The 11887-nt window shown below is 43.2% G+C and overlaps 1 protein-coding gene across 2 annotated transcripts in view; it reads left to right on the top strand.

Annotated features, from left to right (window-relative positions):
- RHOJ (ras homolog family member J) overlaps positions 1-6705 on the top strand; it is a 47815-nt gene extending 41110 nt beyond the window's left edge. For both annotated transcript variants that reach the window (XM_065748957.1, XM_065748965.1), the window contains 3 exons: positions 643-807; positions 2053-2148; positions 2878-6705. In XM_065748957.1, coding sequence (XP_065605029.1) covers positions 643-807; positions 2053-2148; positions 2878-3024 — 408 coding nt within the window. In that variant the 3' untranslated portion in view covers positions 3025-6705. The remainder of the gene's footprint in view (positions 1-642; positions 808-2052; positions 2149-2877) is intronic.
- The last annotated feature ends 5182 nt before the right edge of the window (positions 6706-11887 follow it).

The raw sequence follows: 11887 nt of genomic DNA on the forward strand, positions 1-11887 counted from the left end.
AACTCACCGTGCCAGGTCTGACCTGCTGTGTGTGCTGAAGATGAGCATCCCCAGTCCTACCCCCCTGCTAAAGCAGTTCCACACAATAAGTTACACAGGAAAGTGCCCACGTGAGTTTTGAATATCGCCAGAGGAGACTCCATACCTCTCTGGCAAGCTTGTTCCTGTGCTCTGTCACCCTCAAAGAAGTTTTACTTAATGTTCACATGGAACTCCCTATGTTGCTGTTTGTGCCCTTCATCCCTTGTCCTGTCACTGGGCGCTACTGACAAGAGCCTGGTCCCCATTTCACTTGACTCCTGCCCTTTAGAGAAGGTCCTCTCTCAGTCTCCTTTCTCCAGGCTGAGCAGCCCCAGGGCTCTCAGCCTTTTCCCAGAAGGCAGATGTTCCAGGGCTCAACCATCTTCGTAGCCCTCTGCTGGACTCTCTCCAGCAGTTCCCTATGAACTAGGGACCCAGTAATGGGCACAGTACTGCAGATGTGAGCTCACCAAGGCAGAGCAGAGCTCAGCAGCTCTCCAAAGGCTGTTACTGCACATGCGCACGAAGGGACAGAGCTAAGCAGTCCACCATGAGGTTATGCATTCTCTTCACCCATTGTTTTCCACCATCCTGTAACACACTGCCATTCTCTCTCTGCAGGAGGATTACAACCAGCTGAGACCCCTGTCCTACCCCAACACGGACGTGTTCTTGATCTGCTTCTCGGTGGTAAACCCTGCCTCATACCACAACGTCCAGGAGGAGTGGGTACCTGAGCTGAAGGTCTGCATGCCCAATGTGCCTTATGTCCTCATAGGAACACAGGTAACACTCCTCTGAGCACAGCTCATCTCTGCAGAGGTCCTCACAACCTCAGAGCTAAGGGCTGGAGGCTGAGGCTTCCTATTGGACTTCACATATGAAAGGCAGAATTCAGCATTGGAGGGAAAGTCATAGATTGAGAATGGAAGCCAACATGCAGTTGTCCCATTGAGTTAGTCACAACTGGCAAAACTCTTTATTCATATGTATATTAATATGGTATCAAGGCAAAAGAATCCTGTAGAGATAAAAGATTTCTGATGAATCTTTAATGGGGGAAAAAGCAAATATCAAAGGCGGTGGCTGGAAGCAGAAGCTACATTCAAGCTAAACTTTAAGAAAGAACAATTAGCCAAACAACTTACTTAGAGACACAGGAAGGAAATAGCCTCCCTCATGCTTTACATCAGCACCACAATTACTGACTCACCATCCCACTTGTGCTTTAGGGGATGTTAGACTGAACAATAAAAGCACTTTGTTTCAGCCTTAAAACCTATGAATCTATGGGCTTCCAAGACACCCACTGGGCAGACACCATGAGAAGCAGTGATGCTAAAGTCAGGAAAATGTCCAATCACTGGGCAGTAACCTAAACCAAATTAGAGAAAGAGATCAAATTCTGAGCAAAAATAAAATCCTCATGCCATAGGAAATTCCAGTTATTCAAACTGGTTTTTTTCATAGGAAATTCCAGTTATTCAAAGTATCCCACACTGGAATACTCTAAAACAGAGGTTTTAAAATATTACCCTTTGGAACACACAATCTGAAAATGGATGGTTATGAAATGCCAGAATGTTTCACTTTGATATCTTCCATAGAAATAAAGGATTTTGCTTCAAGTCAGTCAGCCAGAGCTGTGTCTGCCTGGTCTGTCACTGTGTTTTACAGGTGATGCAATGCAGGATCACAGCAGACTCCCTTCCCAGCGTGGCTCAGGCTTCTACCAAAACTTTCTGTGATGTATTGTGAAAGCCACTGAGAAATGCATCTGCACTATGCTGCAGCCATCTGAGCCGTGGCCCAATAACTGGCCAATAAGAATTAATCCATGCCAAACAGAAAATTTAAAAAAGGAAAAAAAGGAAAAGACATACGTAATTCATTTCTGTATTCTCATCCCATGCTGGGAGGACAGACATTATATCACAGGGATATGGCTAAGGGCTTGTAAACCTACAAATATATATTTCAAGAATTATAGTAGGGTGGTACTGAGCATGGGTTTTATGTATTTTCTACTAGATTGATCTGCGAGATGATCCCAAAACTTTGGCTCGTCTGCTTTACATGAAGGAGAAACCACTCACCTATGAGCACGGCGTGAAGCTGGCAAAGGAGGTAATAACTCTTTGGAGTCCCATGAAATCAATTTACCACAGCTTTCCATTGGGTTTCATTCCTTCAAGGCAAATTTTTGTTCGGGCTCATTAACTGGTCCCTGACAAATATCAAACACCCTGGAAGTAGAAACAGTTTTTGGCTCCTGAGCCCATTGCTTTGCTGCAGCACCAACCTACCTCCAGGCAAAGCTGTAGTGGGGAAAAGGGGCAACAAAACAGATCTTGTTGCCTACTTCATCTAGTAGCAATTAAGAGCTGCCTCTCTGGCACACTTGTACAAAGTCCACCCCCTTCACCACTTCTCTTCCTAAAGCAGACAGAAGCATTCCAGTTTTGGTTCATCAAGGGTTGGTGGGGAAGAGAGTTTGGCTTACAATGCTAAGAAGTCCTGAGCCACACCACAGCCCCTCTATCCAGTGACTGATAACAAGAACACCACAGCCAATTTCCAAAATAAATGGGAAATGTGCTTCAAGGGCATCTAACATCCCTACTTCTCATTTCATTGCATCTCATTGCATTCCCCCATGTTTGGTAGCCAGAACACAGGAACAGAACACATCTTTTCTGCATTGATAAATTAGACAACACTAGGTGCTCTCTCATTAAGGATGACCACTGGCCTTGCCCCTCAATACTATAGGCAGTCAGGTATAAAAATAATGGTCCTCATCCTACTTCACTTCTCTAGACAGTGGGTACTCACAGTTTCTCTCTTCCCTTTCAGATTGGAGCACAGTGCTACCTGGAGTGCTCAGCCCTCACACAGAAAGGCCTTAAGACTGTCTTTGATGAAGCAATCCTGACCATTTTCCACCCCAAGAAGAAGAAGAAGCACTGTGCAAAGTGCCACAGATGCTGCACCATTGTATGAATTGGAAAGAAAAGTGAGATGAGTTCAATGAAACCAAGCAGGTTAGAAAGGCAATGAAGGTCATATGCAACTGAAAAGGGGAACATGACCAGAAAGGGGTCCTTTTTACCCAAATAGGAGCCCTCCATTCTGTGAAACCTCCAAGCTGTATTACAAGGGGCCAACTCTTGTCTACGTGCTTTCCTAAAAACCTTCAGAGTTGTATGCAGCCTGTTACCACCACTGCAGACTGTGCTGAGCCAACAGAAACAAGGATGCCTGCTCCTGCTTAACTCTTCTTGACCTTAGGAATAAGAAGAAGGCACTGTGTGGCAAAAAAAAAAAATTAAAAAAGGGATAAAAGAAACAGAAAAAACTCCATTTGTGGCCTTAAGCAAGAATCGATCAAAATTAAGAATTTGCAGTACTTAGGAATTTAATCTGAACTGACTGAAAGAACATGAAGATACGTAGAAATCTACTATGTAAGATATACACTATAGGTAGGATGAACTTTTGAATTACTTTTATAAAATTCATTACTTCAGGATATACTTCTGTTTGTTCAGTCTGCATGGAAGCAAAGGTGGAGCGATTCACTTAATGGTGCAACTTCACAGCGTCACTATGTTGCTGCACCCAAGCTTTTAGAAAAGATCAACGTTTACCTCCAGACTTAAGGAATGTTCTAAAACTAAAAAATGCAAGTAACTCTATTTGTACAAGGGAATATTCAGGCTGAGCCATGTTTCCATAAGCTGGGAAAGGAAGAACAGTGTTTTAGCATTCATGTACCAAGACAAAGATATTCTGCCACCAAAGAATATTGCCCTGGACATGAAATACCAGCTTGGAACAATTGCCTTTCCAAACTGAGAACATGAAAGAGGCACGTTGCCATGGCAACTGAAAAATTACCTTATAGATCAGCTGGATTTCTACATCTCAACCAGCAGAGAAGAACAGCAAAAGCCAAAAAGCCAAAGGTCACACCGATCTCAAGTACTTTAAGATGATCCAAGTGCCTTATGATTCTTTTAGAGTATCTCATGTAAAAACCTTATCAAAGCAGAGTTATAATCATTGTGATTTACTGTGGTCCCCCTCCTCTCATTCATTATTTCGCTTTGCTCCCGCTCTTCCTCACTGCACTAAGTGCCATTTAAGTTGCAGTTCTCAGCAGTGGACTTTCAGAAGATGGGCTGCAGCCCTTAGCACAGGGGTGGGAAGTCCAGACTTTGAGGGAGCACAAGCTGCTCCCTGTGCTGTTGGAAAAATTGTGCCTTTCCACTAAAGCCTCTCCAGGAAACCTGTATTTTGCACATCACAGCAACACTGATGCTCAGAGGTGAGCTCAAAGGGCATCTGCCTTTGGGAACAATGGCAGTGCCATGAGATTGTCCTGTGGATTTCATTCCCCAAGCAAAAATCATGCCAGAAAATAGAGACCTCTAATATAACTCCTCGCAAAAGCAGCATCTCTAATCAGCGTTTTGAAAACTGCTCAAAATAAGCAGCAAACAGAAGAGAACAATCATGATATACCATCCTATAGCCATGGATGTCAGCCTGTTTTCGCTCGAGCACAAGTTTTACTTACCACGGACACTGACAGAAACCAGATCAGACACAAAACGTTTCCAATAGGGATCAATCAATACTGACCAAAGCTGAGGTCAATGCCACTCACCACCTCCTGTGCTGCACACAAAGCATGGATGATAGCTAAAATTACACTAACGAATAGCTATACAAAAGAGAGCTTCTTTACTGCTAGCAATCATTGTGTATATCTCAGATCGTGTCCCAGAGAAATGAACTGACACAACACAGCTCGGAGTGAGGACAGAGCTGAGCCTGGTGAAGGAGCTCACGTTGTGCCATAGAGGCTGTGCTGCTGTCCCAGCACTGAGCATTCACACAGAGGGGACACCAGTAATCAGCTGATCTGAAACGTGTAACACAGTGTTAGAAGAGCATGAGGAAAACTAGGAGTGGCCAAAAATCCACTGAAAAATAAAGGAAGGGTTTCAACAGAAAAAAAAAAATAATGAGAGCTTCACTGTGCTGCTCTTTGCTTCAGTGGAAATAAAACAGGGTGATGACTTTGTGATTTAGGCTGCTGTAAAGCATTAGCCTATATGCAACTCTCTGGTTAAAGTAAGTGAAGTCTGCTGTAGCTGAAGTGCAATGGAAACACTCAGTTTGGAGCTGCCAGGTATTCACAGAGCTTTACAAAATACAATTCTGTGGAAACAACAATTCAGACCAATTGCTGAGCTTACTGTAAAATAACGAGCACAGAGGAAAGTGCAATACAGCATTCCCTGCGTGTTTCAGTGAAAGTCATAACAAACAAATGATATTTTTGCCTGGTATCAGGGGTGCCTATTAATACTGATGGGATGGTATAGAACAGACATACAAAATCATATAGGAAGTTGTACCATTAACGTAATTGCAGTGGTCTGAGAAAAACATAACTTAGAAAAACCCATATCACAGAATCACAGAATTGTAGGGGTTGGAAGGGACCTCCAGAGATCATCAAGTCCACCCCCGCTGCTAAGGCAGGCAAATACAGGGATGAAGAAGCTAAAAATGCTGCTATCCTGATTTATTAAAGTGTAGCACCCTGCACAAATTGTTGCACAGCACTGAAAGCAGATATAGGGAAAAAATATTACGACTAACCAGGGTTTTATTTGTATTTACAAAGTCTATCGCATCAAATTTGCAAAATGGTGCAATTTCAAGTTTTTCAAGCTGAGACCAAAATTTGTCATTTGGGAGCTGCAAGCAGGGGTGAGTGGTTGAAATCCACACTCTGTATTCCATTTATTTTTCATTTCTCTTCCAACAACAAAAAAAAACCTGATTTTTTTTTTTTGAAGACACGGCTAATGCAGGGCTCATAAACATCAGTCCTGCGTTAGGTTATATACACGCATTCTTCCATCCAGTGTGGCATTTTTTCAAGGATCTGCTGTTTTGGACAGGAAGGAATAGCACAGGGAGGTGTTGTAGGCAGATGTAAGCAGACTCATTGACTATCTGGCAAGTCATACCTAATATCTTTCCTACAAACCAACAGATGGTATCTGGACAGGCAGCAATCCTTATTTTAAGAAATATCTAAACACCAGGCACGTGTGTAAGGCAACAGAGAGAAATTTCAAGTTATTTTCAAGCACCATTAGTAACAAGAAAAGAAAATCAATATGTGACTGCCAGCTGAACAGAAATAGGTTTTCTCACTGTTAGATGAACTGGAAATCAAACCTGGACTTCACCTTCAAAGGAACGCAGGTAGGATAGTCATAAAGGCTATGAACCACCCCAGGAACCTATCTGAGCATGTCGTTTTAATGCAAGCATTGTCAAATCCCTTCCTGACAGCTGCCTTTGCTAACAGCCTGCTAACACTTCATCATAGCTTGAAATCTGCTAGATCCTAGAAAACACATCCTCTTCGGCCTCTTCTGAACTTCTGTGAGGAGTTGTTAACTTGAATTTCTCTGACAAAGAAGAACGTGGAAACAAGGCTCTAATCCCACATAGCAGCAATTTGTTCCAGCGGGCCTAAGTGCCATGAGCTTGTCCTCCAGGAGAGGTGGGGAGCAGCTCTCAATCTGAGCTCCCCCAGCTGTCCCGGGTGCAATACCAACAGTCACAGCAATGCGTAGCTCAAGGTCATGAAGAGCAAGCCATTTCATCAGTCCAAGAAACAAAAAGCTTGCTATAGACTCATAAAATCATTAAGGTTGGAAAAGAGCACTAAGATCATCTAGTCGAACCATCAGCTCATCACCAGTCTTTCATGTCTCGTGCTGGAGAGAAGGGAATTAGCCCCAATTAGTGCCAAAGGCGTGATACAGATCACTCCCTTGACTTCCACTGGACCCGCTACTCATCTTGTACTTCAACACACTGAAAAAGTGACATGAAGGATCAGTGTAGATGAGAAAGGAAGCTCCTCTTGCTAAGTGTAGAACTCACACTGCGTCCAGCAGCACCACTGAAACAATCATTCAGAAGCTGTCACTGATATTTCACACATTCCTCCTCTTTTAAAGCACTGCTTCAGCTCAGAACAAACACAGCTGTCAAGATCTCATGCAAGATACCATTGCAAGACTCCAGAGACCCAATTTGAGAGGCCTTTACAGGAGCTTGGAAAAGGTTGTAGAAGTTCTTGCAAACAACTTCTACCACTGCCTCTCATCATCACAACCAGCATCATACAGCAAGCGACACAGTGGCCAATTACACCCTGAATGTGTGTCTAACAGATTTATTTTCACCATGAGCTGGCACCTCCATCAGTAAATGTCCTTCTAATCAAATATGAAAGATGCCTATTTGTTCACATAGCTTGCTGGTAGTCCATGACCTTTTCTCCAGGTTTTTTTTTCCCCAGTGGCATAGCAAATACCTCCTGACTCACTGTACCAAAACCCATCTGGATTAAAAATAAACTGCATTGGCATCAAGCTGCCCCAAGGCGGGCTGGTCTGAAATACAAGCACAAATGAAGAAGGCACATTTGCCTCCTCCACCAAAGCAGTACAACATATGCTCGTATTAGCCCAAGGACCATCTGTTCTATGAGCAGGTTGAATGCAGGAAGCAGGCTGCACATGCATCACTCCTCACATTTTCTTTTTTTGCCTGAAGAGTACATGCGATTTGTTTTACCTTGCTTAAAACGTACAATCTATAAATAACAGAACATTTTCTGGACATACATCTCTAGAGGAGTGGAGGGGTATTTGCTGTGACAGGAGGTGAGCATGGAGCAACCTCTGTCAGATAATTTCCAGATGCATTTGTGCTCTAAGTAAAAGCAGAGATAACTCAGCTATAAATGCCTGTTTTTCTCTTGGTGAATAGAGACCCTGCGAGGGCAGGAGAAAGCCTCCACAGGATTTCAGGAGTGGCTTGTGACCTGTTCTCTTTACCTAATGAAGCAAAACACGAATAGAAATATTTTGGGGGACAGAAATCTGATGAGGAGCAATGAATGCAATGGAAGAACAGCATCATCTCTTCTGCTGTTGGACAGCTGCAAAATCAGGGCCCAGAGCCACATTACAATGAGATTTCATTTTAAGATGTTGAGTATGCCCATAATTAGGATGGCATTTTTTTAAATTATTAGTTTCATTTTACTTTCTTTGTTTCAGTTAAAGCTTCCAGAAACCCATGAGCAGGTTTCCAGGAACCCCAACAGAACCAAAAGAGTCAGAAACTTTTTGCAAGAGCCAGATCAGCTCACAAGCCCATCTATCACAGAGCATCACGCAGAAACTCATACGAATTCCTGTCAGTGATGAAAAATCCCTTTGACTTTGAAAATACTACTAACAGAAATAACACTGAGCGTGATTCCCCTGTCCTTCCAGAACCATAATGCGGTGTTTGGCCGCTTCTTCCAACTCTAATTTAAGGACAGGATTTTCAAAGATGCAGTGTTCTGGCTTCATTTCAATTCTCGTGAGTACAATGGAGGATTTCAATGGGCTCCACATATGACTAATGTGGAAAGCATTTGAGTCTCATTATATTTCCTCTTCTTCTGCCATTTATTTTGTGACTGACGAAGCCTTGAGCACACAGATATACTGAGCCAGGTCCAAGAATCTTTTGTACCTCTTGGCCACTGTTTGCTTACTCTCAAAAGAAATAAGGCATCTGGAGACTTTGCTGATTTGATCTTTAGCTCAAGCTCTGGAGATGGGATTTGTAACTCTCATTTTCAACCATCACTGAGGCTGAAGGTGAAAATGATTACATTAACAGTGTAATATCAAGACAAACAGGTTTCTTCACTGAGTTTGACACTGCACTCACTGCTGTCACTAAATTTCATTCCAACTCAGTGGAATGGTAGCATTCAGGATGCCAGATGGAATTTTGGATTGGTTTTGTTGACAATCAGTTTGAGCTCTCCTTGATATCATTGCTGGCAAATTTTGACTTTGATCAGAGGTTAATGAATTCACAGCAAACAATTACCACCAGTCTACAGTTCTCTGGTCTTCTGGCACAACAGTACTGATAGCACGTAAAAACTGTTGTCTGACACCTGTCAAAGTAGCTCGGGTGTAAGCAATATCCATTGTGTGACTGTTATACCAACTCTCCCAACACACTTGCCCAAAGAAGGCAGCTGCTCTACCAGCATTACTGAACTGGCAGAATGTGGAACTGTCCTGACAATACGGAGTAAACAAGCCCAAACTTTCCCCAAACTTGTAAATATTAATTCATGAACAAACACTAACATAAAGCTGCCAAAGCCTAATTCACTCATGAGCAAAAGTGACCTTGGGTGGTGAGGCCAGGTTGCCAGGTGGGAAGGCATAAGACAGATGCCCACATCCCAGTGGCATGACCCATGAACAGGGCTTGGAGGTGGAGCCACATGGAGTCACACTGGAGCTCAGCAGCACTTTGAGACTGGGACAGCTTCCCAGAGGAAGGCTGCAGAGGGGAGGAGCAGGGAGACAAACCTGGAGTGCAAGGATAACTGAATCCAGCTGAATCTGTTATGATGTTGATGCACTTGTATAGGAATATCACTGCAAAGAGATTCCCTGCTTCCCTGAGAACGTTTATTTCCTTTCTTTTTGCATAATATCTCAGCAATACTTACAGTACCAGTGCAACAATTTATTCACATTGAGTTTGACTGTGAAGCAAATGCAATGAGTTCAGCCCGAATCAGGACCTAACACATCACCCATCAGCTGTTAGCACGGTAAGGAAAACAGTTATTCACTTAATGTGAGCAATAGAATTTCTCTCTCACAAGTCACTATGTGCAATATCTCCGGAGTATAGGGGTGGTAAAACCAAAGAACAAGTACTAGAAAGCTATGCTTGACTTCTGAGTGACGTAAGACTTTTCAAAGATGAACCAAATCTTCCAAGTTCAACTCAAAGCAATAAAATTTCAAACCAAGAATTTCCAGGAATTGTTTCACATATTTTTAAAATCATGTAGACAGTATTAGTTTCCTATCTACAGCACGATGATTCTGTACTCTTTTGCTTACCCTCTTTTAAACATGTAATTATTGTATATTGTAACTGCACATTAATATCCTCTATTGTACATAGTTTATTTTAACAAAATAAATGTATTACTAAGTATTTTGACAGCATCGTTTGAAGAAGGTGTGCTGCTCTACCTATTGTCCCAGATGCTCATCAGGCAGGAAAAACACACCCTGACATACACAATGGTCCTGCGACCACCTGCACCTTCCAGTGTCCCCTCCAACAATGCAAAACTTTAAACAGGAGATGACACTGCTGACACTGAGCTTTGAGAGGTCTCGGGCACATCCCTTTTGGGAAAGTGCTGCTCAACCAAACTCACTACAGACTGGAATGTGGAAAAGGGTGGGCTTGAGGTAGTTGGTTTGTTACTCTTCCAGATGTTCCTCTTTTTTTCTTCTTTAGATAAAGGGTTGTTGGCATTACTGTTTTTGGCCTCCTCTGAAATACCACAGCACCATCAAAGATTTTTTTTTCTCCCCTGAGTGAATATTTAAAGTGTTTTAGAGAGAAGCCAGTGTGCTGTGTCCTTGCAGACACAGGAGCTCTCTTGGAAAAGCAGCTAGGAAAAACATTAGCCCAAGTACTGAGAGCTTTGAGAGGAGGTTATAACCATCTGACAAATCTAACACGTGGATAACAAAACCTTCCAACAAAACTGTAGCAATGGCATTGAAGATGATGAGCTGTCTAACACTTGGCTCAGATGTGAGACAGGACAGGGAGAGGCAAGAAAGAAAGGAAAATGGTTAGAGGGAAAGAAATCATGTGAGGAAAGATAGTCCTTAAAGGCAGTACTGGAATGAAGAATATGACTAGTTCCAGATTTCCCAAACTCAGCACAAAATATCAGGGAGGGGAGAGGGAGGGATTAGGAAGAAGAGAAGGGGAAAGGGAAGGGGAAGGGAGATGCTGCCTTCATTACCCAGCTTTTCATCTGCATTGATTTCCACACCAGAAACAGTCCCATCAACCAGTAGTCTAGCTTTCAAATTGAGACCACAGACACCACCATTCCTCAACAGCACCCCCAGCTCTGACTGGGCTAAACTGTTCACATTCCTGCAGCTTGTGAAGCTCACCAGCTTCTCCCTGGGGAAGTCCATGACAGAGCAATGACGAAGATAGCAAGGTCTGTCCCTACAAAGAGGCACCACAGCCCAAATCCCCAGCTGCTATGAATGGTTACATCCCCACAGCATCCGGGGCAATTCACAGAAGCAGAGTACACAGCCTGAAATAGTTTGACTGACCTGCCATGGGAGGAAGCTGGTGTTAGTCATCAGACCTTCTGTGTCCAGACTCTCCAGGAAGCAGCAGCATGGAGGACGTGCTGTGGTTAACAACAGGCTCCTGAACGTGTCCTCCAGAGTAGAAACTTCCTACATTCAGCCTAGAAATTATGCCTGGATGGTGTTTTGCCAGTACCATTTTCACAGGGACAAGTTCCCTTCTACACATAGGGCATAATTTCTCTCTCTTGTTTTTAGGTAGTGGAAGTCGTGACAGATTAAAACTTTCAAGAGGTCTTTGTGGCAGTTTATGAAGATTTCTGCCTGGTGCTGGTGGTCGGTGTCCAGGTGAAGAGGACAAGGGTTCTACTGGTGAAACAGTATGTGAGATGTGATAGCCTCTGTCACAAACACTCCGTACAAATTCGTACACCAAAGACAGAAAGGCTGTTTAACTGCTTTGACATGTGGGAAGGTGATATACAAACCTACAGCTCTTCAGAGCATTAAAAAGTCCCCAAGGAGATGAAGGTAGCTTGGGAAGGGGACCTTCATTCTCTGAACTGCATGGGTTACTTTGACTGTCC

This window comes from Cyrtonyx montezumae, unplaced genomic scaffold (genome assembly GCF_038088225.1).
Source record: "Cyrtonyx montezumae isolate F1298 unplaced genomic scaffold, pur_monq_1.0 scaffold_10, whole genome shotgun sequence".
Lineage (NCBI taxonomy): Eukaryota > Metazoa > Chordata > Aves > Galliformes > Odontophoridae > Cyrtonyx > Cyrtonyx montezumae.